Source organism: Melopsittacus undulatus, chromosome 10 (genome assembly GCF_012275295.1).
Source record: "Melopsittacus undulatus isolate bMelUnd1 chromosome 10, bMelUnd1.mat.Z, whole genome shotgun sequence".
In the NCBI taxonomy this organism is placed as follows: Eukaryota; Metazoa; Chordata; class Aves; order Psittaciformes; family Psittaculidae; genus Melopsittacus; species Melopsittacus undulatus.
In genome coordinates this window covers 18,640,832-18,667,358 of record NC_047536.1, presented here as the reverse complement: position 1 = coordinate 18,667,358, position 26,527 = coordinate 18,640,832, and the positions used below count along the sequence as shown (strand labels likewise).

At 44.2% G+C, this 26,527-nt stretch overlaps 1 protein-coding gene across 1 annotated transcript in view; it reads right to left on the bottom strand.

Annotated features, from left to right (window-relative positions):
• Positions 1-19,141, bottom strand: part of GALNT10 (polypeptide N-acetylgalactosaminyltransferase 10) — an 89,417-nt gene extending 70,276 nt beyond the window's left edge. The window contains exon 1 of the mRNA XM_005147177.3: positions 18,944-19,141. Coding sequence (XP_005147234.1) covers positions 18,944-19,141 — 198 coding nt within the window. The remainder of the gene's footprint in view (positions 1-18,943) is intronic.
• Positions 19,142-26,527: the final 7,386 nt, after the last annotated feature.

Here is a 26,527-nt window from a genome sequence, read left to right as displayed (position 1 = left end):
TGCCAATCCCAGAATAACTCCCTTCACTTCTCCCCCACAAATAAGTTTCCTGTGATTGTTTTATCCAGGCTATCCCATTACCAGTGCACACAATGACATCCTTTCCCTAGGAATTTACACTGTGATTTTTAAGTTTAAACTCCATCTCAGATAAAGAGTGGGTTACTGAGTAAGAGCAGGGATTTTAATCCAGTCAGAAACTGTCATGAGCCTGGTCTCCTAGTTCCCCTGACAGAAAGTCATTCAAAGAAGGTGACAGTGCTTTCCTGCTTCAAAGGTTCTTGAGCTTATATAAATCAGCACAGAGCTAAAGGACACAAACACTGATACTGGAAAAGCACAGTAACGTACATCTCTGGTATAGCTGAGACTTACAGGGCTGTGGACTCCTTCCCAGCAACACAACAGAGACAACATTTCACCACTGTGCATGGAACCAGTATGCTCTGGAAAGCCTCTCCCTTCCTTCAGGGAGCACTTCTACACAAGCATCCAAATGCCACCAGCTCAACATGCTTTTCCTAACTCTGCATTTGCTCATGCCAAATTACTGTATTTAAAAGTCTTCCATGGCTTTGGCTTTAGAGACAACTCAAGCAACACACTCCGGAAAAACAGCTATTTCAGCTGTTCCTATGGCCCACACAGGCATTTCCGTATGGAGTGGTTGAAGCCAAGTGAAACAACTTGCCCAACAAGCAGGCAAGCGTGTCTAACTCAAACAAACAGGAAATGCTCAGCACAACTTTGTGGTCTGTGAGTAAAGAGCCCCACAACCCTAAGGACAGTCCAATGAACAGACCCAGAGGGAGAACACGGTGAGAATGATACATACACTGCAAGTGGGAATCCTCTGATCAAACACATCACTTGTGCTCGGACTGAAGCAAAGTGGTCCAAAAACCGTGTAAAGCTTCCCCAACTGCTCTGTCCCAAACCCTGTGGTTTTGTAGGTCAGAGAGAAGCAAGTGTCATACAACTATGTTATTGCCTTGTCTTTTAAATGCAAACAGCACTAAAACCTCCTTTGCTCTAAAGGAAGCACCTCTCCCAAACAACACAAATCTGCAGAATGCTTCCAAGCACAGAGCAGCAACAGGGGAGCAAAGCTTGTGCTACAGTACCTGACCTCTCTGGGTAAGACGTTTTAACAAAGAAATTATCTAGTACAGTGACAGAAGAGGCTGAATGCAACATATTTTGGGTTCTTATCTCCTGGGAAACTTAAGGAAGATAAATGGCCCTGTCATACTTTGTTCTCTTAGGAAAGAGATGTTTTCCTTAGCCCCATAGATTAATGCACTCACTTATTGCCTTCACCGCTTAATCTCTGATCTCAGTGCAAAGTTGGTAAGAATTGCCTCCCATCCTTCTTTCAGAACACAAAAGACACTTCAGAATTTGTCTTCAGCTTTTAAGTGCTCCAGAGCTACATAGCTTCCCAGTAATGCTTTTGCTGACTGACCATTTAGCAGGCTTTCCTGTTACTTAACACTAATAACACAGCAAATACCAAGACAGTCACCCATTCCCACTGCAGAACCTTTAATAAGGATATATAATTACATGGCTTTTGATACATCAGAAAGTTGTGATGCAAAACCATTAACATTTCACTTCTTGTAAAGAATTTTGGGCTGGTCTACATGACAACAGTGCTCTCTATAACCACACATCTGTTTTGGGGCTGAGTACTAGTGTGACATTTTCAAGGCCAGGTTGGACAGAGCCTTGGGTGCCATGGTTTAGCGTGAGGTCTCCCTGTCCGTGCCAGGGGCATTGGACCTGGATGATCTTAAGGTCCTTTCCAAACCTGACTATTCTATGATTCTATGACATACTCTTGCAATTTTCAGTCAGCATGTGAACATCAACTTGATAAGCACTTTCATGGCTGCTTATGGCTCGCAGCAAACGCAATATAAACTGCCAAGGTTCAGAGTTTAGGTTTTTTACACCTTTTGCAACTTTATAGAACAAAGCAAAATGTTGAAGGCCACCTGCAAGCTCAGGAGGACACCTCTGCACTGGCTTCATCGTCAAACCACCATCCAAGCTTTCCCAACACTGGGGTTGAGTAAAGGGGAGATTTAATATAATGTCCTGCAGAAGGCAGCTGGATGCATTAGGAAAAGGTGACAACTCTATTGAAGCCACTGGCTCCTCCAAACCACCTGCACAATGCAAAGAATAACGTAACCAATGCCGAACATGAATTTGGAGAAAGAGCAAACCCAGAGCTCTCTTATCAACGCATCTTTTAAGCTAAGAACTCTGCTTTACAGTCACAGAAATTCACTTCCCTGCAATACACAGCCTACTCAGATACACAGAATACAGTGTGCAGTGTGCCTTTAAAATTCTCAAATCCTAATTAAAACCCCCAAACAGCAGCACTCGATCCATGTCAGTACACATACCTAAAAGTCATGACAGGGTTTGTGTTTGAGGATCTAAGCATTGTTTTAACAGCAGAGAACCACCTCTTCTCTCACATTTTGTTAGGGGCAGGCCCAGAACAGTGCAACTTGTCATTAAAGGCACATCTCAAGCACTTGTTATCTTCAAATCACATTAGCAGCATATTAAATACTTGCAGCACCACAGCTGTGTGAGCTGCCAACAGCTCCACACTGTGCAATTCTCCTGTGCAGTACAAACCCCATCATCTAAGATCAGCCAGTGTTAGAGAAGCAGCCACAGGTTCTGCAAAGCAAAACAAAAGCATTTTAAACAGCAGTTAAGTCTATTGTCTTACGCAGCACTCTCTAGTCTGACATACCCAGGGATGCTGGAAATGCCCTCCCAGGAACATTAGACATTTTCATCCATTGCTGCTGAAGGACCAGAACTACCCAATTACAAAATCCTAAAGAATGACTCAATGGCAGTTCACAAAAAGACTCCTGCAAGGAAAAAGAGATAATAATACATTTATTTGAACTTATCTGTAACCGCAAGCAGCACAATCGTACTTTGTAACCCATAGCAGACAGCAGATCAACTCGGAAAGGAATGTATGGCAGCTTTCAAAGACTCCTAGAAAATGCCTGGAACATTTTAATAACTTGACTTGAAAATAAATCTTTAATTAAGACAGCATTTAGAAAGTATTTTCAGAACAATCTGGAATCTTGTGGAATGTGTTAAGGCCTCCAGGAAAGCCTGCTCTGGCCAAGAACTGAGATCAGGCATGATGCAGAGAAGGGAAGCAGCACTCAGAAGTAACCAGCATGACCCAAGTCTTAACATGCAATTTGCCTGTTTGCCTGTATTTGGCACCAGGATCACCCTTGCCCATCCTTTATCATGTTCATTTGAGGAGTCTGGTCCATTTTTTCCCCCAAAAACTATGGCATTACCCAAATCACAGTCACACAGGACTTGACTTATTGCTGCTTACTTCACACTAGCAAGCCACTGCTAATCTGCACACCAATAAAAAACAGCAAGGGAATTAGGTCAAGGGAGCTTAAGAACTAATAAAATATGTTGTTTAGGGCCCTATATCCACAGCTCAGACAGCACTTCCTCATCCACAAGCAAGGAGCAGACATCTAAGTCAGGTTCAGATGGCCAAAGGGTCTTTGTCTGGATACCAATGAACTTTTCTTTACTCTTTATAGAAGGCTTATGCCTTGAAAATGTCTATCAAATATGTGCAGTTCCCAAGAGATTACTTTGAGGAGATTAAACCATGTTGGAGTGCTGTAAAAACTTTAGTAAACTACAGCAGGTCTCTTTCTAGCAATAGAAACTCAAATATGGAGCAACAAAAGCTACTGCAAATGCAGACATAGCTTTCTTTCTGGAAGTTGCCCATCCAACTGATGCCACTGTTTCTAAATGGTACAGGAGATTGCAAGACACCAAAACAGCTTAACATTTACAGTTTGTTATATATGTAAAAGGTTTCCATGATAGACATTTTCAATCTCAAGCCATAGACCACCAGAGAAACCAGAGCTATTCTGACACATGAAAACAAGACAGGACACAACTCATCACCTCCAAGACTGCTGCTTTAGTGCAAGCGTTTCCTGAACCTGCTGTGCATTAACTGCTGCTCCAGAATGCAGTTCCCACCTTTGAGCTGCATGGATGCTTTGGGAGCACAGATTCAGTTCCATGGACCTGATCATCCACAATGAAAAATTAAGGCCACTCAGGCAATGCCATTAACACAGATTAATAGTTCTGTCAAGCACTGTCAGATCCATCGGACGCCAGCTGTCTAGTACAAACCTGCCAGCCTTTGTAGAGATGGTGCCAAGTGATTTGCCCATTGCAGCCCATTCTGCCAGCTGGGTTTGGGATAGGTTGCTGTCTGAGAACTAGATGAAGAGATGGATGTTTACTTCATCTTCTCCTTGAAGTTCATTGCTCCAGAGAAGCAAACACAGTCTCATTCCCACAGCAGTCCATGCAGTTGGAAAGAAGCACCGTTAGTGACTGCCCTATGTTGGGCTTAAATGTAAACCACCATGAAGAGTAAGAATGTAAACTAGCACAAAGCAGCATCCAGTTTCATACTGGGCACACAGCTGCACACCAAAGGTGTAAGAGGAAAAGTTCTAATGGTCTGACTATCCAAGGAATAACACAACCTTCCCTGCCTGCCCTTTCAGCCCCAAACAAGTGAATTATGGAAATCTCATGTGCAGCAGTCAGAGGAGAAAAGGTCCAGCAGCATTCCTTGTGCTCTCTTATTGTCACTTCTCAGCAAAGTTGGTAAGCAGAAGTCAACAGCCAAGAAACAAAACCCTGTAACGTGGCTGAAGTGATGGCACAGCACTACAGGGCAGGGATGCACCTACATTAGTTCTTGTCTAATTCCTGCTGTCATTTCCCAAACATGCAGCGTTCCGGGGACACAAGCCAGCATTTGTGGCTACTGGCTGAGCTACAATAAATCCCTTTGGAAAGCTGCTTTGCAATTCTTTTGCTAAAGAGCATTGTTTGATACTCCCATCGTTTTGGCTGCAGATCGCAGTAATCTCTCTCACATACTCACCATAGGCTGTCCAAGCCATTGTGCACACTTGTAAGGAGGATATTTCATAACATAAGCTAAAGCCAAGATTGCTTTACACCACAAAGACTTGAGGAGCTTCAAGAAACCAGGTGATATCTTTGCAACTGCTGCCTCTCCCTCCCCACTTTTTCAAGTATTAGTACTTTTTAAGATTAAGATCTTTTGGGGGAGACTCATTGTTTCAAAGAGTTTAGCCCCAGTAGTTACTAAGCAGAGCTGCTAAAGTCAACACAAAACACATAAACCCAGACATGCAATTAAGTTGTTGGATTAATTTCATTATAGTTGAAGAGTCCTTTCAGGGTCCTTGCCAACCAGGTTCCTCTTTTGAGAAGCCACTGAGAGTTTTTAGAAGCTTTATAAGCTTTTCACCCTGTGATTTCAGACAAGATCCAGGTTCATGAACTGATGTCCTCTGTTCTAATTCCTGACCCTTCTTGCTCACGGTACACCATACAGATGCAAGAACAGGTTACACACACAGAATGGTGATGTGTTGCACACTGTTCTGCTTTAGGAAGCCAGAAGAGAATCTTAACTGCATAATCTAGCAACACTGAACATGTGTCCAAACTTACTCATGTTAAGCTGACAAAGTTTACAAATAAGATGGAAGAGAATTTTCTCTGGTATTCTTTTCCACCTCCTGAACAGAGCAGATTGTCAGAGCCAACACACAAGTCTACCTTAACAGCGCATCACAACACTTGACGAGCAAGACAGTTTTCAATAGCCTTCCATCAGAACGGGAGGGATGAACATTGTGCCCCATGCATCTTCCAGTCAAAGGCACTGCCTTTCCTTTGCTACCCAGGAACTTTCAAAGACCACTTGTACACATATTTCTGCTAAAACACCCCCAGATTTATCTGCAGGTAAAACCCACACAAACCTTACAGTACCTGAAGGGGGCCTACAAGGATGCTTGAGAGGGAATCTTTATCAGGGACTGTACTGACAGGACAAGGGGTAACAGGTTCAAACTTAATCAAGGGAAATTTAGGCTAGCTATAAGGAAGAAGTTTTTACTGTGAGGTTGGTGAGGTGCTGGAACAGGCTGCCCAAGGAAGTGTTCAAGGCCAGGTTTGATGGAGTCTTAGGTGCCATGGTTTAGTGTGAGGTGTCCCTGCCCATGGCAGAGGGTTGAAACTCAATGATCTCAACATCCTTTCCAACCCTAACCATTCTATGATTCTATTACTAATAGATCTAACTCCAACGAGCTTGAAAAAGCTTTCTTTGCTAAAGATGTCCTGTTATTGTGAAGGCGAGACTCACACGTGAAGTAAACTGGTGCTCCTCTTAAATTTCTACACCTTTAACAGTTGTGAGGAATTTAAGAGATTAAAAATAATCAAGGTTACAAAGAGCCTTTCACAGCGAGCTCTGACAAAGCTAAGAAAAAAGAAACTACATCCAGAAATCTCATGCCTGACCCAGCAGATTCAAGTATAAATCAAATACAAAGCCTGGAGACTCCACACATCACAAGACTGAAAACACCAAAGATCTTTACGCACCGGATTCAGGCACCAGTGAAAACTCAGCTGTCCCTTTCAGAAAGCTGGGCACTATTTGTGACAGTATAAAATCAAGTTATTGCAGTGCTGAGAAGCTGCCTCTTTTTTTTGGTGCAAGCACTAGCAAACAATCTGATTTTTAAGGCATTTTCTATAGAGCAATTTTAGGGAAGGAAAATAAATATACTTTCAGGGGATGTCACTTCATGGGAAGCAGTCTTCCTTTGGGTGTTTTAGTTCCTCCTTGAAGATTTCTGACTGGGCCTCCTGTGTGCCATAGAAATACAAATCAATCCTCAAGAAGCCATCACTCCCTAAGGGGCCCAAAGAATTTAATTCTGTTTTTTTAATTATCTCAAGAGGTGCATAAAAGCAAGAACTTTACAGATGAGCAGAAAACCAGACCTAAAATAGCTTTAAAATCTCTTAGGCATGAGGAGAAATTCTACACAAAAAAAAAGCATAAGATGGGTAAAGTCACAGCTGTATTAAGCTCAAGACAATTATTTCATAACTTGGATTTAATAGGACATAATTTGTCTCCTTGCAAAATTTCTTTGGGCATTAATAGCCAAATGCCTACTCCACAAAATGTAGCAGTCTAACACATTGTTTTTCTAGTTTTCAGGAATTCTCTAACCTCTTGTGACTTCCCTTAATCCAAGTTGTATTAAGTCGCTCTGACAAAGATTTTAGAGGGGAAAACAGTTTTCATAAACAAATACTGGCAAAGTTCAAATACAGCCATCAATTTTGACAAAGGGAACAGGGCACTTTCATTTTGCTCCCATTTATACTGAATAGACTTTTCTGTACTCCAACGTAACAAGATATGAAGAACAGGGTAAGGCAGAAGAGCATCTTTTATCACACTTGAGTGATGGCTGCATCTATGATGTTGAGGGCTAAACAGACAAGAAACTGATGCTGCAATGCTGTGCATCTCACAGCTGAACTTCCAGCTTTGTGATTCCCACAGTGAGGTCTATGTGCTTGAGTGAGATCTGTAGGCACCTGCAGGCTCAAATTCTGAACAACTGAGTAAGACAGGCTTTTAACTTCCAATTTCTCCAGGTCTAAGACACATGGCTCTTAACGTACAAGAGTGGCCTCTACATCACATAAGAATCACTCATATCTGTACGCAGATCAGTCTCTGCCTGAGCCCTTACATCCGCAAAAAAAAAAAACTCTCCCACTTCCTAAGGCTTTCAGTTTACTCTGGCATAAACAAGGCATGCAAACACCTGTATTATATAAAGAGTGATAGATTTAAAGGGCAAACAGTTTTCTAAATGTAGAGGAAATTACAGGAAACATACAGAGACAGGCATCAGTTGCCCTCTTCGTTAAACCTCAGCTGATTTGGAAGAAAGCACATCATCCACATACAGATAACCCTAAAAATAACCATTTTCCATTCCTACTGTAAAACCAATCCATGAAACACTACATTTCTCATGTTCTGTCCATTCAGCTTTTTTCCTACACACAACCATATTTCGCCTGCTTCATCCTGCAGCACTGGTCCCACTAATCACTGACATATGCTCCAGCACAGAGCATTTCCTCTGGCATGCTTTAAAAAGAAGCATTGTCACCAGAGCAATATAAGTGCTGGCAAATATGGTCTGTCAGATTTTGTTTTCTAGGACTATAAAAATAGACTTCACTGCATTAGGCTTGAAAACTCATACCCTCTAGTAATAATTTTAAAATACACATTTTTCAGATGCCTTGTTGCTGTTTTCAAATATCCAGAGAGAAAAAATCTGTAGGTTTAGATTTCATTTAACATGTTCCGGTTAAGCCAATCTTTGAGTTCTTCTGCACCACTGACAGCTAATTTATCAACAATGCCAGTGTTCCCTGCTCACGTGCATCAATTCACTGCTTCTCAGATGGATTTCTACTATAAGCAGCCTCCCATGGTAAAAATATTAGCACTTGGGAAGCCACAAGACAGCACTTGTTTCCAGAGCTCAGGCCTTCCACCCATTGTAACCAGCATCAGTCTATGCTGATAACGGCTTTGGCCAAAATGCAAAGATAAGGGCCTTGGCACACACTGAGGTTTGGGACAATTTGCAACTGCTTTCCCAAGGACTCTTTTGCTGTAATCAGCTGGCCCAGGTTCCTATTTGCAGAAAATACACAACTATACTGAAAGAAAACTTATTATGTTCTATACACAGGTAGTCTGCAGCAATCAGAACTAAGGACAACACAAGCAGGACTTTCACACACTGAAAGTAACACTTTTAAAGCCTTCTGCATCTTTACTTCCATGCCCTCAGAATCAGGCAAGCAAAATAATTGAGAAGTCTCATTCCAAACACTTTAAGTTGACCAATCTTCTCATCTTCACTGCTGTGAACAAGACCTGTGAACATATGCTGGGTTTCTGAAGGGAGACTCTTCCCCCCCCCCCCCCTCCAACCCAGGCTAAATTAGTACCTAGAATCAGATTCCAAAATAGCCACAAAAAATGAGGCAGCAGGCAACAGTGAAACATCAATAGCAGCTTTAGATATTTCTAACACAATCAGCCACAGCCTGAAAAATCAAAGAGAAGGGGGAGTCCAGAGTCTATTTGATGGATCAGCAAAACTAACATATGCAGTGGAGAAAAAGGGTTGTTCCTTATTACTTGGCTAGCACAAACTAAGCCCTGGGAACAGGCCACCTGGAAGATAAATGAGAAGACAGAAGATAATCACAGGGTTCACTTCTTTCTGAGATCCAGTATAAGCCTGTTACACAGTGGCTAACATGAACTGACAGTTGGGATAAATTTAAGTGACCTTCCATACCGTTGTAAGAAATAACTTACTTTCCTAACTAAAGCCCTTTACAACACAGTTGTGTTTATATTTCTCTAGTTTTGGGGGTTCTGGTTTTCTTTAATGAGGGAATATATCTTGCTTTTACATATCTGAGCTGAAAGTAGTCCCCAAAGAGAACCCCTTCCAAGGAAGCAGAGTTAAGATTAAAGTCAGTCTGAGCAGAAGTAAAGGATTGCTCACTCTTTTAAAAATAATAATATAAAAAAGAGAAAGCCAAGAAAAAAACCTTATGGGATGCCAGACCTGGTTACATGGTTATTTTTGTATCATACCCCAGATCAAAGTCGGGAAGACTCTTCCTTTTCAAAGGAACATCACACTCCAAGACACCTTTGAAAACTTTGGTATAAACATTAAGAACACTCAAACTCTGTTTCACCTGTTTTATTTATTAAGCAACAGCTCATACTTACTAGTCCCTGTGAACGTTTCTCCTTTGGAGTTCATCTGAAGCATCAGAAATATCAGGTAAGCTCAAGAAAGAAAAAAAACCTCCCTCTTTTCCATCAGGGAGAAAAGCTCTTTTCTTGCTAGCATCATGAACTAACTTCCCAAAGTAAAAGTAACTTCCCAAACGAATTTGAACACAAGCGAAGATAATTTACACAAAGACAAGCCTGTATGATCTTCCAAACAAGACTGGCTACTACAGGTTTTAAACGTTAGATCTTCCAAATTATAATAATCCATAATAAATTATTATGATGGAGAAGAGGAGGACTTCCCTTTGAAAAGTCACCTTAGCATGTACATGTAACTGCAAGAAAAGGATTTCTGGCTTTAGAGATCAAACAGGGCAGAACTTCTTGTAACAACTTAATCTTGTAAAAACAGTTGTTCAAGAGGGTAGAAGCAAAGCAGCTCTGCATGTAGGAGGCACAGCTGTCAGCATTTCCAGATCAGATCTGACAAAGCTCCAAACATCACAAGCCTGACAAAGTGTCATTCTAATCACATTTTTGGAAAGGGGTAGTAGTCAAACAAAAAGGAAGAGCTTGGGCATCCAGAAAGTTCTTGCAGGACACAGACTGAATTACTGTTATTCTGCAAATCCTTTATATTTATGACCAAACAGCTCTACAGAAGGAACACAATTACAGACATCCAAGTTAAACAAACAACCTGTACTGGGAAAACCACCCTTCGGTGTCTACTTGCAATTTAACCCCTTGGTTGGTCAGTATTTCAGTAAATATCTGCAGTTTCTGTGCATTTAAAAGAATATTCTGAAATGCCTTTTGGAAGTCTGACTTCTGCAGTCACTCTGTGAACCACAACCACACAGAATGGGCCAAGTTCCTTATTTGAAAGCTACGTCAGGGAAACATGTCAGGTCACTGCTACATCATCTACACAGAACATACATGTGAGAAATACATTAGTGCTGAGGGGAGACACTCTGAACAGAAACTGGTTACCTCACTGCAGAGGTGATGCTCAGTCACCATTCACCATTCTGAAAGATGGTTTTTAGAAGTTGCTTTCTGCTACTTGTGGTAATTGCAATACAGAAAGTATTACAGCTGAAAAATTACTAAGGAGTGGAGAGACTGGAAGACACATCTGCAAAATGAAGATTAAGGATGAACTTCTCCACCAGACTGAGCAGTGCTATGCAGTCAAGCCCTCACTGACTTCATTCTCCCCCCCTTCCTTTGCTTTCTACTTCTGGCGAAGGAAAGAATCACAATACCCACAGGAGTTACAGCATCTCACTTAAAATCGTGTTCCCACTTTAAACCCTTAAAAAAGATGCAAAAGAGGAAAGGCTACAAAACATTACTGACCTTTGGTACAGTTAATGAATACTGTGCTTTAGTTCAGATGCCCAGAGCTGCAATAAGACCCAAGGAAGCTAGACCTTACAAATGAGCTGGATGGCATTTCCTTGAGCTTTCTCACAAGGAACACTCATTGAAATAGCTAGCAGCTTGTGTTTCCAAGAAAATGACTAGCAGAATAAATATTTTTCTTCATTTTTCTCAACAGCTACAGAAGATGTGCTGTTGGTGGTCATCAACCATAGAAAGATAACTTATCAAGAGGGAAGGCATGAATCCTCAGCAGAAGGAACTCCATGGCTGGGATAGTAGAGTTCAGTTGTAATAAAATCAACAGCTTTCCTCCTGAAGCAAGTTTCTACCCTGGGTATTAGCAATACCGGAGCAGTGCTTGTACTCCACTGTAATTGTGGTTAGAAAGCCCTAATTATAGATATATGGTCCAGAGAGCTCTCTTTTAACCCTGGAGCTAAGATTAGAGAAAATGGAGGAACCACAGAAGGGCAGAGAAAAAAAAACCACCCTAATTATCTAGAAAGAAAAGCAAATTTAAGGACCAGGAAATGGCAGACTTTCCTTCTTTGAAGCTGTGATTTAAAGCTTTATCAAGTCTATGAACAGAAAGAGACACGTCAAATGACACATTTCTTGTATTTTAGGGAGTGTACAGGACTTTGGATGCAGAGCTGCCAGCAAATCTCAGACACAGCAGAAGTTACTCTTTTACCCAGGCATTTGAAAAGGACATCTGTCTGGCAACTTATTGCACTACATATTGATTTACTTATCTGTAGCCTTCTCCAATTGTCTGCCAGACCCTTTATATCTAACAAAAGAGGCACAGTCTGACAAGCCAGCCATAATTTGATATCCAGTACTACTTATATTCTTAACAAAGCTGCTTAGATAAACACCCCCTTCCTTGTTACCTTTTCATCATCCAGCCAGGGTAACACACAATGCAGGAAATACAACCACAAGTGCTGGTTACACTGATAGAAGAGATACCATTACCACTTAGACATTATTAGGCTTCATGTCGAATAAAGCAGGACCAGTAACACTTCCTAGCTCCCTGAGTTTTAAGAAGCAGCATGCCAGATCTGAAGGTAAAACCACAAGTTAACTTGTAAAGATAGAGAATTAGAAGTTTATTCATCATGAACAAGGCAAAAGGCAATCCAAAAGTAGAACATAAAGATTTAAAATTAGGAAGGGGGGAGGAGAGGCTATTTTCCCTGGATTTGGAATTAAAGCATCGTGCTGTTTGACTCCTGAAAGTGACTTGAGCATCAGGATTTCTTCAGGAGTCTGTGAAATCTGATAAACACATTCACACTTGCTGTTAACTGCTAAAAATCCCCATTGACAGCTATCGGCTTTGCAACAGTCTGGGAACTAAAGTTGTCAGAATATGTTCTTCTGGAAGCAGAGGAATCCCAGCCAAGCTGCATCTAGAAAGAATAAGAGTGGCCAAACCACAGCAGGCCTGACCAAAACCCTTCTGTGCAGGGACATGAGCTCAGGTTAAGACCAAGCGCAAGTGTAGAGCAGCAAGGCCATTCCCAATGGGATTCTGAACAGGAATAGATACAAAATTAACAAAAAGTAGCTACTCAGCTTTAACTCAATCTACCTCAGTCTGATTGAATTAACATTTCAGTAATATTTAAATGAACGATTATTTAAATAATCATTAATGCCTGATTTCTATTGCAGTATATCCCACCAGAATTCCTGATTTTTAACCCATTCAGACATGGAAAAAAATCCTTTTCAGTTTTCAAGTACAGGTGATGCAGAGAAAATCTACAGATACACTCAGGTCACTTAACCTGAAAATACCTATTACTATTAAAAGATCTCACATGCACAAAGTCACTGAAGCCACCTCTCTCCCTCTGCCTACGCAGTATCATGTATTATTCATGCTACTATCAAACAACCTAAAGCAGCATAACTTAAAGGTTACTCTACAGAGTACCTGCTAACTACAGAACTAACAGGAGGGAAAACATGAAGCTTGATGGACACTAGAGAAAGTGTGTTCTCTGATGGTAAATACCACAGCAGCTTTGTCTACATAAACATTTACACAATCCTGAAGTGCCATGAACCTCACCCCGGTTAAGGTGCACTAGCACAGCTCTGCTACAGTCAACAGGACACCAAGGCAGCAGGTTGAAATGCCTGCTTTCAGAGAGGATCTAAATGAATTTCAGTGATACTTCAAGCACACAGCAGAATACCTCCTACAAACTCCTTATGGCACCCTACCAACTCTTCACTTTCCAGAAAGAAGCTGAAGGCAGCCTCCCTGCATCGCCTGGTGTAGGAGAAAGCTGCAAAGGAACAGCAGCCATATTGCTTTTACACAGGGAGAACAATCTCCTCAATGATTAAGCTAGACAGGATCTATTCTCATGCAATGTAAAAGTTACAGTTGGCTCCATAAGGAAACAGAGCGACAGGAAGGTAAACTGTGGTTCTTTATCTTTTTATAGTGATGCCTGTAACTGTATTTAAACAGGGAGTGGAAGGTGATATGATCTAACTGAAAGTCTGCTCGATAGCATTTTTCTGCCTAATTTCACCAACACTGGTGGTAAGAAACTTCATTAGTTTATTAGTCCATTTAGTCAAACACATGGCAGTTAGCTGTCACAAAGTTTGTAACTATAGATGCTCTTAAATCTCGCTTTCTTTCAGGATTTGATCCATATTTATAGAGCAAAAGCAAGCAGTACTGTATGATTATGGCTTTCATTGATGATCTAAAAAGTAGTCCAGGTATCAGAAGCCAAAAGTTTTGCTGCTCAAATCTTCATTCCAGAAAGAAAGGGAACCATTGCAGCTATTAAGAGCTGCATACGGAGCAGGTTTGAATGTCAGCGCCACCTGCTCCATGATAGAGATAACCTCCCCTAAAGAACAGCAAGTATAATAAACCTTTTACTTTCACGCAGTACTGGAGACTCAGAACACAGCCCATTTGTTCACTGTGTTGCCAGCACAGTGAAAATCACCAGAAGGAATAACAAGACACTGAGTGAAGACCACTGAAAGCTCCAGTTTATTAGAAGCATATTTTCCAAGTTCTGCTTTGCACTTCACAGCTGTGGGATGATTTTGGCCACTTCATGTTCACTTCAGCTCACTTTGCTAATCAGAAGTGAGTCCATGCTTATCTAGCCAAGGAATTTCACAAGAGCACTGAAGTGATCAACTTCAGAGTAGCCCATACTGGAAATCAGTCACTCTTTATTCAGAACATGCTCATTCAGCTCTAGCACTTGCATTTCTAGTCCTCAGGTACCCATTGTTTTACACTATGCTTACCAAAACAAGCTTTTCAGTTTGCTTTTCTACACAGCTGCTCTAACAGGTCTGCAAGGAGCCAGGCCCCAGAGTCCTGTGGCAGCTGCAAGGTTCAGGGCACAACCAGCCTCACTACTAAAGAAATCTGCCTACCAAGTATGGCAAATTGGTTGTTCTATTTACTTTTGGCTGGCAGATTGCTGAAAGCTTTTCCTCTCACTTTCCTGAGCCCTTCTCCTCCCTCCCCAGCATTGGCAGCACAGAGTCTGCTAAACCACCCTCTTCCTTATTAGCTTCTGCCAACCACAACATGAAGCTGACAATCCTTGACAGCTTCATAGCTACCCCCAGGTCAGAATGGCAAAGCCAATCATCCTCCTCTGCTGAGGAGGACACAGCAGCAGCAGTCTGGAAGGCAGCACAGCATCTCTCCCCGTTCAGCTCATCATTAGGGCTGTTATTTTCAGCAACACCAGCTGGAAACTTTAAGCTTAATTGCACTAAAGTCATTTTACAACCCAAAAGTTTCCAAAAGAGGCATTCTCACAAACCATTTTTCCATCACATGCTTGCAGTGGGTTCCTCATTCAGAACATACCAGAGAGCAGGTACATCCCACTTCACTCCAGCCGGCTGGCAGCAGAGGGCACCACACAATCACCTATGTGATTTATACACTTCGATCATGCTCATGGATTAATTTATAGAGCACAAATTACTACTATAATAAGCTACAGGGTGACTCCATAAAGCATGCATCATGTTACATGAAAACACATGCAATGAAAGGCAGCAGATTTGCTACAATGCTTTTAGCCAGCAATCCAAAGAGATGCTCAAGCTTAGCATCTCTCAAAGTTTAAATGCAACATTCCCATAATGGCAGGCATCATGTAGAGTGAGGATCTCCAGCCTGACCACACAGATACAAAGTAGTATCTCTGCTGAATCGCATAAATACTTGCATTAGCCCAGACATAAACCACTACCCCACAAACTAACTCATCTGTGGTTTACATGCTGCAGGATACATCATTAAACATTTTGGCTGAGGATGCACAGCAGCCTCTGAGGCAGACAGCAGAGATTCAAGAGACTAAAAGACAACCTGCATTTCTCTAGCTTTTTGCTATTCCTACATTTGTTTTTACTTGTTGAAAAAAGAAAAAGATGACACTACACAAAAGTTAATCTGCATTAAATGAGCACACTGATACGCACATACTGGTGAACAAAAATGTACAACCATGAAGTACAAGAAGCTCCTAAGCTAATATTCTTGCTGTCAACAGAAACATTTCAGTACCTTGATACTATCATCCCCATTTAAAGCCATGATGTTAGCCAAACCTGTTACATACCCTGTGGAAAAAGGACCTCCTATTCATACCATCCGCAGAGCTGTACATACACTGATAAAAGACACTTCTGAGCGTGCAGCCATAGTGAGGAATAACTCAATACATCAGCTTTTCTAAAGAGATTCGCAGCATGACCTTGAGGACAAGACCTTGATGACTTACAGCCATCCCTTTGCTGTGGAGCCAGAAACACCCAAACAGTGCTCCAGAGGAGCAAACCCAAAGGCCAAAGGAAAGAACACAGACCTAATCCACCTTATTAAAGCAGTATATTATTTTCAGCCACCATAAGGTTTCCCCTGAATGTGTAAATACAGGAGCAATTAGGTACCCAGGCACTTCTGCAGAAGGCCTTTAGCACCTTTCCTAGAATGTATTTACACGGCTTCTGATTGCTTCATTTTCTGACACATTTGTTTCAGGCACTCTAAAGATTAAATACGGCAAAAATCGCCTACACTGATACATCACCGTTTTGAAGGTAACATGCAGTACAAAAACTCCTTGCAGCTTTTAAACTTCAGATTTTAGCATCACAATTCTATGTTCTCGCTTTAATTCTGCTGTTTCTTAAAACCTTCCCTTCCAACCCCCCACCTTTCACTGTTACTCTGAAAGATAAAAATCACTGACTGAAACAGCAGATACTGTTTAAAGAAGAAGAATGAGCCTGGACAGAGATTCCATTGAAAAGCTCAATTCTGTATCACATCCGAAATGTCCTCAATTCAAAATTAGCCTGCACAAAAAGGCAAATTAAAGCCAGAAACAGAAGAAAAATCTTTGACTGCTGTATCATTCTTTATGAGATAGCATCCTATCATCTAGAGGTTTAGCATTAAGAACTCAGCTTTTCAGAACAGCTTCATGAACAAGCAAACAGCATATTCATTTACAAGCTGGAAGTTGATTAGTAAGTACAAAACCCATGGATGCCTGTCAGAACCAAGGAAGAGAGGCTGGAACTGTTGAACCTGAGGATGCTCAAAAACCTCTCTGCAGTCAGCTAGCAGATACCTCTGTGACAACAGTGAAAAAAAACAACAAATCAAATCCCTCTGGTTTGTCTTTATACTGCTTTATCTGAAGTTATTTTTACCAAGAGAGGCAGCTGTCCTTTAGGACATCCTTTCCCTTCCTCAATGTAACAGGAACCATCATTTCAGGGCCAAATCCCTCAAGAAAACAGGTGTATGATACAAGCATTTCTTACTCTCAGACCCACTGCAGCCTCTAACTCCACCTTAAATAGAGTGGAAGATGAAAACTTCAGTCTGCACCTCAGTAACTCTGATTTACAGAGGCGCAGAGAGGTTTTATTGCAAATTCTCCTGTAAACTGCACAGACATTTCCTGCCCAGCTCAACACACCATCAAAACAAAAGCAGATCTCAACTTACTGGCAGCTGCCATACTTTAAGCAGACATAAAGAAACAGCGTGAACATTCTGTACAACATGGGCAATATGGGCTATCTAAATATTGAGAAGTCTCAACACAGAAATCAGCAATGAGGAACTGCACTGTACAAACTGCTCAGCTTACAGGTACCCAAAGCCCACAGTACCAGGACAATGTCTGAAGAGCAACAAAGTCAGTTTCACTATTTTTTTCACCCTTATAGATTTGACCAGAATTAACTGCCATTTCCAACAAGGAACTTTGAAGCCTCCTAAGAATCTTTACCGTTTTTCTCCTCACCACCTCTGGAAGACACGATTTCACAATAGTCATTTCATCATGGGAAGCTATGGAGCAGTGGACTACAGGGCTTGATCTTTATTAATCATGCAAAACAGATTCCCTGCATCAAATAGAAATACAGGCATAAGGCAGTAACATCAGGAACTCAGGTACATAATGATCACTGGGTAGGTTAAAAGGATGTCTGTGAAGGCTTTGGGATCCACTACAAATTGATGCTTTATGGCAGGTAACAGCTGATCCCTTTCCCTCTTGGCATTACGGGGATATAATGATTATACCTAGACGCACCAATTGCTTCAATTTCAGAACACATTTCTTCTGGAAAGGAAGAGTTTAGACTCAGTTTGACTACAACGCTTCCCGAGAGTCTTCTCTCCCTCAGAGCATAAATTGCCATAGTAGATTTCTCCACCTTTATGCTACAGTCATAGTGGCAAGCCTCCAAGGGGGGAAAGAATTAGGCAACTAAGAGTTTTAAATCGTTATGAACAAGCAGAGCTTTGTAAAGTAGCGGCCGAACTAATAGTTACACACTGACATTTCAAGCTTTCAAGTCCCAATCATTCCTAATGGTAAGCCAAAATGAGAAGACAAAGCAATCGCATAGCCAAGAGTAAACGCTGCTAAACCGAGCTTCCAAATGTCTAATTTGAGTGATCCAGCCTCCCTGTCTCACACACTCAACAGAGAGATTTAGCTGTTAAATTTACTACTACTCCAGTGGGACAAGAAAGGCATGCAGTCATGTGCTGCAATATCTTCAGGCCACGTATCCAGCAGGCATCTTCTGCCTCTCAGGAAGAGTTATCCACTCCTCTCTCCCTAAAGGAGGCTCAGCACACAGACGTAATCCTCAAGCTCCACCTGGCACTTTCTACTAGCCCTTGCCTTAAGCGCTGCGGGGATCCGGAGGTAACAGGTAATGTTTGCTCCCTGCCCCTTCCCAAAGCAAAGGGAAGCGGCACGTCGAAAGGCACACCTCTGGGAGGCAGAATCGCCGTCCTCTTATATGCAAGGATGGAGCAGGCGCCTCTTCCTTACCTCTTAAAGCAACAAGCCAAACCCCTTGTGCTGTATTCCCTTACCAAACTCAGCCCTAAAAGGCAAGCAGACCCTCCAGTCCGCGCACTTATGAACTGGCGAGAGAGCGCTCGCGTTCCCCTTCCAACCCTGACATCGCTAAGGGAAAGGGGCTCCTTGCTCAGGGGCACAGGAGCCCACCCCTACACCCCTCTTCTTCATCCCCTCCTCTATAGGGCGGCTACTGCTTCTCCTCCGCGCACAAGCTGAGCCTCCCTCCGTGTGACCCCCGGTCCCCACCGCACCCACCCCCCCCATACACACCTCCCCACACCCCGCGACCAACGACACTCACCGGCGCTTCGCCAGCCGCTACCCCCGGCGGCCCCGCAGCGCCAGCGGCGGCGGCCCCAGCCCCTTCCCCGCCGGCTGCCCCGCCGCCCTCCAGCTGCCGCTCTCGGTAGAGGGACCAGAGCCCCACGTTGGGCAGGAAGACGAGGGCGGCCAGAGCCAGCCCCACCGCCTGCAGCAGCCGCTTCTGCTTGCGCCGCATGGGAGCCGCCGGCCGAGGAGGCTGCAGCCGGGAGCTGCGGGAGGGAGCGCAGCGCGGCCCGGCCCGGCCCGGCCCCGCCGCCCTCACGGAGCCAACTTTGCCCCGCGCACGGCGGCGGCAGCGGGCGGCAACTCCGGCACTTCCGCTCCGCGCTCTGGGGGAGGCGTGGCCTCCTTAGCCCCGCCCATCGCGGCAGGGAGGCTCCGCCCACTCCCCCACCCCACCCATCACCCCGTGCACTCCCGTCACTAATGAGTTTCCCTTAATGAGTCTTTAATTAATTACGGCTCTCGAATGATGCCGGGGCACCCGCGGGGGCTTGGGTGGGCGCTGCGGGAGAGGGAGGGGGAAACCGAGGTGGGTAATTGCTCCGGAAAGGGTCCGCAATTAGCGATGCCCATAGCAATTAGGGATGTATTGCAGGAGCACCTAGCCTGGTTCTGCGGAGGGGATGCAGGGGCTTCCCAAAAGGATGCAGCTCGGCCCTTGGGAACACTGGGGAACAAGGCTACTGTCCACAGGGCTCCATGGATGAAGATCCCATTCCCCGGCCTTCCGACAGATGGGATCGCTCGAATCAGCTCCCCAGCAGTAGTTCCCCTTATGAAGGAATGTTCATTGGGGTACCAATTAAGTGGTTTTTACTGTATCATAAACTAGATAATGTTAGGCAGTGGATGGTGGGGGTGTTTTAAGAAGGAAACAACATGGTACAGCTTTTCCAAAACTAGGGAGTGGATGAACTCTTCAACTGGAGAGCAAATAGCTCTGGCGATGAGAAGATGCTCAGCCAGGGAGCTAATGTCGGCTAATGCCAACAGCAAAGCTGTGATAACCCCGAGCCCTTCTGGGGACCACTGAAATAAATATTGTCTCTTCCAGTGTAAACTCCGGCAGGGAAATGTGAATAACAGCAACAGAAATCTACAGAAACCACTACACCCCCCACATCTGCAGCCCTTGCCACCTTCGCCCCACACCAAGAAGTGGATTTAAACTTAAATAAACTTCCATAACCCACTAGGTGGCATCTTCCAGCAGATTTCAGTGCCTGCTGCTAGATCCAAATTATCGAGGAAAGCATTTGGGAGCAAGTTACAGTTCCCAAGTCTAACTACATGTTGAGGCAGCTTGTACTTTTATTTTAATTATCAGTGAGGTTTCGCTGCCAGCTGATTTCTTTACTAGAGATGTTAATGTTTCCATTGTTCCTTCGTGGGTGGAGAAGATACTGACCCATGAAATCCCTTTGCTTCTGCCTTTAGAGCAAAATGTATTCCTTTTATCATCACTGAATCACCTCCGGCAGAGCGGAGACTTTGGCTGCTGTTGAATAATGCATAGCCCCTAAAATTGTACAACAATGAGGCTACATATATGTTACCTGGTACTATGAGACTGCAGGCTGGAAAGCTACAGTGGTCTGATTTAATACTGCAGTGCCAGCGTGCTGCCATATGGACCCTTATAATAACATCCCCATCCCCTTGCCTCTGCAAGAGCTCTTTGAAGAGTGGTTGTGAAATAGCAGGCAGTTTCATAGGTATGCACACAGGATTACAGCCTGCCCTTGGCAGAGCATCCTCATTTATATAAAGAAATGACAGCCACAAAGTTTTAGAGTTAATTAAAACAAAGCTACTCCCTGGCTTGACATATGTTTAAATTTAGGATTGTGAGCCTGCTTGCTAATTAAATGTTTGCCTCGTAAATTGACTTCGGCAGAGTTGCACAAGTTGTAACTGGGAACACAATGTGGCCCCATGCTGCAGGTAGATCAGTATTTTACATATAAGAGCATCCTGAATGATCAAACCCAATAAAGAGACTCATAGGAATTAAAATGGATATGGATGCTCTAGGTCTTTCCTTCCCACTCTAAGACAAAGTAAATATTGTTGAGGTTACCAAGTCATTTATAAGCCATGCAGCTCCCAAATAGATGTATTTCTTCTACTAAAGGTCTGGTACTTCTCCCTGTCCTCTTTCTCCTGAAGCGTTTTGGTGCAGACAGAGCTCTGATTTTGTCCTGTTGGATGCAATGCCTTGGGGATTAATTTGGTACATGCAAAATAAACACAGATTTATGTTTCTGAGAAAGAAGAAAGCCCGTGGCTTTTAAGCATCTAACTGGAAAGGGAAATGATGTACCATCCCCAGGCATCTTTTCAAAGCAAATATAGGATCAATTAATAGCAGCTCAATCCCCATTTGGAAGCTCTCTTTGCTAGCAGGCTGGGCTGCCTGGGTTGCAGCTCGTGTGTTGAGATGCTGCAGGGCAGAGTACAGCAAAAGTGGGTAGAGGCATCATAAAGCCTTGGGTGAAGGACGAGGATCAGAGATAACCAGAGGGACTTGGGGTGCTGGGAATGGGCAAGAGAGAATTGCTAATGGGTGTGGATGTGACAGGAGTTCCTGGAATAAAGCCCACAGATGGCATGATAGCATGGAAATGAGATGGCAGAGACAGGGAATCAGTACTGTCCTGCCTTCTGGTCTCCTCTGGCTGCAGCTCCTTCAGGCAAGGACTGATTCATGTGAAAGGCTGGATTCTGACCTTGGGACTCCTGCAGGGGTGGGTAATGGAAAGCAGTGGGTCCTTTGCATCCCTGCAAGAGAGCTGAACCATTATGGGATTCCCTCTCCTGCTAAGTGGTCATGAGTGAGACAGGCTTGGTTTTCTATGGCCCCAGCTACTGTGCCAGCACAGGCTAGGAGGAGAAAATACTGCTGGAGGGATGGCATGTCTGCAAGGGGGACATAGAGACCAAAATACCACCCAAAAGTCTGGTTTTTGTTGGGTTCATGGATGCTGCAGATACGTGTTGGCACTACAGGGATGGAATGTGAAACTCCGGTCCAGGTCTCCATGTCCACACTGTGCCCTGTGTTGGGTGCACCATAGGGAAAGTCAGCTCCTTCACTTATTCTTTGGTCAGTTTTTTGTGATAGATATTTGTGTGCTGATGATGCCTCCTCTTTTCTGCAAATCTCATTTTTAACCAGCAAGAGAAAAGGAAAAACAATCTTTAAAAAATGAATGAACCTCAACCACGGCTGGGCCACAACAGGGTTTTGTTTCCCTTGGCTTTTCTTTATCCTTTGGTGTTGGTTGAAGTTCAGCTCAAGTCTCATGTGAACAGAATTGATTTGTTGTGGGTTTCTTTCCCAATAAAAGGCAATGCCCAGGAACTGGCCCACCTGCAGGCAGGAGCACAGCCCTCCTCTGCTGCTCGGCAGGGGTGTGCCTGCCGGCATCGCATCCTGCAGGGATCCTGCGGGCTTTCCCAAACCTGGAGCTGCCACTCGAGATGCTGTGAAACAATGCAAATACTTCAATAGCTCATAGAAGCGAGGATGATTACAGGCTTTTAGACGAAAATTGCGGGCCCTGGCACTGCAGGAGAGCATCCAACCCTGTCCCCATCTCTCCCAGGGGTGGAGAGACAGCACCGACATCCATAAATCCTTGTCCTCTAGCTGGGAAGCAAGATAGAGAGTTATCTGTGGCATGGCTGACCTGGGGGTTTATCTGCTCAGGACAGACCTATGCACATCTTTTAGCAGTAAAATAAACAAAATAGAACCAATGATATTCCAAATGGATTCACCTGGGCAAGCAAAATCCCTACAATCAACAGGGAAATTTGCCTGCAATTACTTTGGATAAACAGAGCCCAGCAGCGTGGGGTAGGAGAAGGTGACTGGAGCTGGATGCTGATGGAGGATACTCAGGGTGGGTACCACTGAAAATGGTCACTCCTCCAGCCTGATGCAAAATGGAAGGAGTGGCTGTGTCCATCTTCAGCCTGGACAGGTGCAAAAGCAACCAAGTTGTTGGAGTTGTTTCACAGAGTGCAACACACTCTTATCTCCCCTGGCCTTAAATCAGGGGGGTAATTTCACTGATCGCCTGTGGCAGGGAAAATTGCTGATGTTTAAGTTGAAACACAGTTCTGGAGGACAAGGCAGAGATGGCTTGCTGGGAGGAGAAATCCTTGAGCAAAACGTGAAGCAAGGCAGGATGTGAGCCTCATGCATTCCACATTGCAAACAGTTGCACCAATATACCTGGGGATTTGCTTCGCACGGGAATGTGCTTTTCCCCAGGAGGGACCTGAATCTGTTGCCCACCTCTGGGCCAGGATGCCCAACCAGCAGGACCATTACTGATTGAGGAGAAAAAACCCAAAGCTGCACTTTGCAGGGTCTGAACAGTCCCTGCTCTCCCCTCTGAGCTTTAGCAGTTAATGGGGACCCAGCTTCTTCAGGCAAAGCCTTAGTTTGTGCGTAATTATCAGCGGGGCTTAGTCTGGGGATGAGCAGACAGAGAGTCTATTCCTGGCTGTCCATTCAAGTGACCTTATTTAAAGGGAAAAAAAGAAAACCACAACTGTTGTTGCAGTCTTTCTGGCTGAAATAGGCAATGAGCCTTGTCTGCTCCCTCTGCTCTGAATTCCGAGCTGCTGCAATGAATCAGACTGATTCCAAGTCCAGCAGAGTGAGCCAGGCAGACTGCAGTCAAGATGTCCCCAAACCTCCCTGGCTCCTGCTTCTCTGAGCACACCGTAAATTCCGAGTCCAATGTTTTCTGTGCTTCTCAAGGGATTTGGAAGCTCACTCTCTAATAATTAAGGCAGCTTTGAGCATCTTAGCCTTCAGCCGCACTTTTCTGCCTGTTTCCCGTAGCAGCTGTTAGTGCTTGGCACGGGTATCAGCTTTTAAAATGTGCTCACCATGGGGTTGCATGGTTTTTAGCAAGAGGAACTTAAAGATATTCTCTAATACATACATGAGAGCAACATAGAGCTGCTTTCAAGGGAGCCTTGCAGCTTTCCTGTGAATGTGAGTAGTTTGTGCCTCACTGAGCTCAGCCTGGACGAGAGGTCTGCTCTTCTTCCAATTCACTGGATGTGCCCTGGGATGTGGGTAGCATCACTTGGGTCTGAGGTCTTCTTCAGGGTGGATCAAGAACATGTAAGTGCTCAAGATCTCATTAAAGGTTATTTGCTAAGTGTGATGAATTCTCCTTACACCGTTAAAAAATAACCTTATGGAAAGGGGAAAGAAGAATAAAGATGCTTAACCCAGCACTGAAAAATCTAGTGCTGAAGGTAGCCAGAAGAAAGGGAAAAATAAAGCTGGTTATGAGAAAATTTAAGTGAAGAGCATAAAAACTTGAGCGACATGGATAATATCCTCTCAAGTTACTGTGCTCAGGCCCATGAAGGGGAGAGGAACAAGGGCTATAAAACATAAATAGAGGAGAATCAAATTCAGAACAGATGTCAAGAAGCGCCCTCCCAAGTGGAGAATCAAAAAGGCAGGGGCTGACCTGCCATGCAAGGCTGGAGTGGGCACACTGCTCACTGCGGCTTTCCAAGGTGAGATGTGCTCCTGGAGCACTAGCCTGGGGCTAAGCACAGAGTGAGATGCACCAAATGGCCTCAGTGGGATCCTGTCCTGCCTTCTGCATCTGGCATAAAATCAGCTTGAGGACTTTTTACCCTGAAAAACAATGACTGCCATCTGTGAGGGGAGCCTGGGCTGCCCTTATCATGGGAACATCCTGCTTCTTCTGCCCTGTGTGCTGAGAACGTGAGGTGCTCAGACTTGGAAGGGTCTGAGCCACACAGCAGGTGCCCTTACCATCACCAGGGAGAAGGTGGCATTGCATGGGAGTCAGTGCAGGGGGTGAGTGGTGGGGACCTCTCCCCAGGACATGCATCTCCCCACCTTCTCCATGAATCCTGCTGGAGCATCCCTTGTAGACACTGATTTCTGCCACTGCTGGAGGAGCATTTGGTGGCTGAAGTGGCTGCTAGCAGGTGTCTCAAGTGCCCGACTGGAGGGCATGGCACTGAGACTGCCCTTGCTGAGCCACTTTTCCAGCGGGGGGGGGAATGCTCTCCTTTCTTAAAATAGGCCCTTTCCAAAGGCTCTTGTGTTCAAGAGCCAGAAGGAAACCAGGTCCTTTGTCCTCTGTTTTCCATCTCTAAAAAGAAAGGCAGAATAACAGTGTTTGAGAAGTAGAAAAGCAAGGCAGATGTGGTGTGGGATGGGAGGAGAGGATGAGATGAGGAGAGCAGGTGCCCACCAACACCACGATGCTGACCTGTGGCAGGGAATGCTGAGAGCTTTGTGCCACTGGGAACTTGGTACTCGGGCCTGGGGTTATACTTGGTCACTTGCAAGTGATGTATGTGGTTATAATTGCAGCATGGGTTATGCTGGGTCAGGTCAGCACTTCTGCAGTGTCTCAAAGACATTGCCCTCCTTCAAGGAGCTTCACATCTCAAGGCTGCCTTGTGTCTTCAGGTAACCATCAGTCAAAGATGGAGTTGCTCAGCTGCTTGGTGTTTTTTCTGTTTTCTGTCTTTTAGAGGTGAACTCAGATCATAAAGCCAGAGGTTTGGATACCCTCTTGTTTCCTTTCTACTGCCCACCGTCCGCAGGGTTGCTCTCATTCTTTATATTGCTTCAGAGTCTGCTGATGCTTCTGGCCTCTGAGACACACAAAGACATTGTGTAAAGATTTATACAGCCCCCCTCCCATCAGCTGAACCTTGTAATTTGACCAAAATTCCATTGTTTTTTAGTATAACAAAGTACACATGGACTATTTGGAGGTCAATGAAGAGGCACTTGTCTCTCTGGAAGGCCCTGTTCCAACAGGCGTTTCTAAGAGCTCTTTTGGAGGTGTTTTTACCTTCTTTAACTACATAAAATGCTTGCTTGAACTTGGAGAGCTGAAGTTCAGCACACAGAGTGCTGCCTTCATCCTGAAATCCCAGATTCTTCCTTCTCCTCCCCTGCAGTCTGCAATTGCTGTTACTATTGCTGAGGATTCATAATTCAGCAGCCCTATGGTTAAGACTTGAGCTTATTGAGCAAAGTGTCGTTCAGAGCTGTCTGCCTTATTCCCAATAGATACAGCAGGATGAAGGGTAACTGGCAGCTTCTTCAAGTGTGCTAATAACCATCATCTTGTGGTACATAGAACTGCAAGGCAAAGCATTTCCCATGAGGACCACCCAGACTTTCCCTCCTGGGAAAACACACCTAAAAGCCTCAGAGGAGTCAGGAAAATTCATCCTCCCAGGGGAAGCTGAGGCTGAGCCCTGTCTATATCATGGGGGGGGCAGCAGAGGGGAAATAACAGCCCCTTGCTGGTCAGGGACAAAGGGGTGGTATCAGTGTCCTCTATCACCAAGGAAGAGGCACATGGATGGTCATGGTCTGCTGTGCCCCAGCATGTCCAGATGCAAATCTGGTGTTTGCTTGCTTCATTTGTTGGAAACTGGGAAAAAATAGGAAGTCAGTTTTGGGAGTCCTGGATTCCCTGGAGCTGACACATGGGTTTGCCTGGGAGAGGGAGGAACGGAG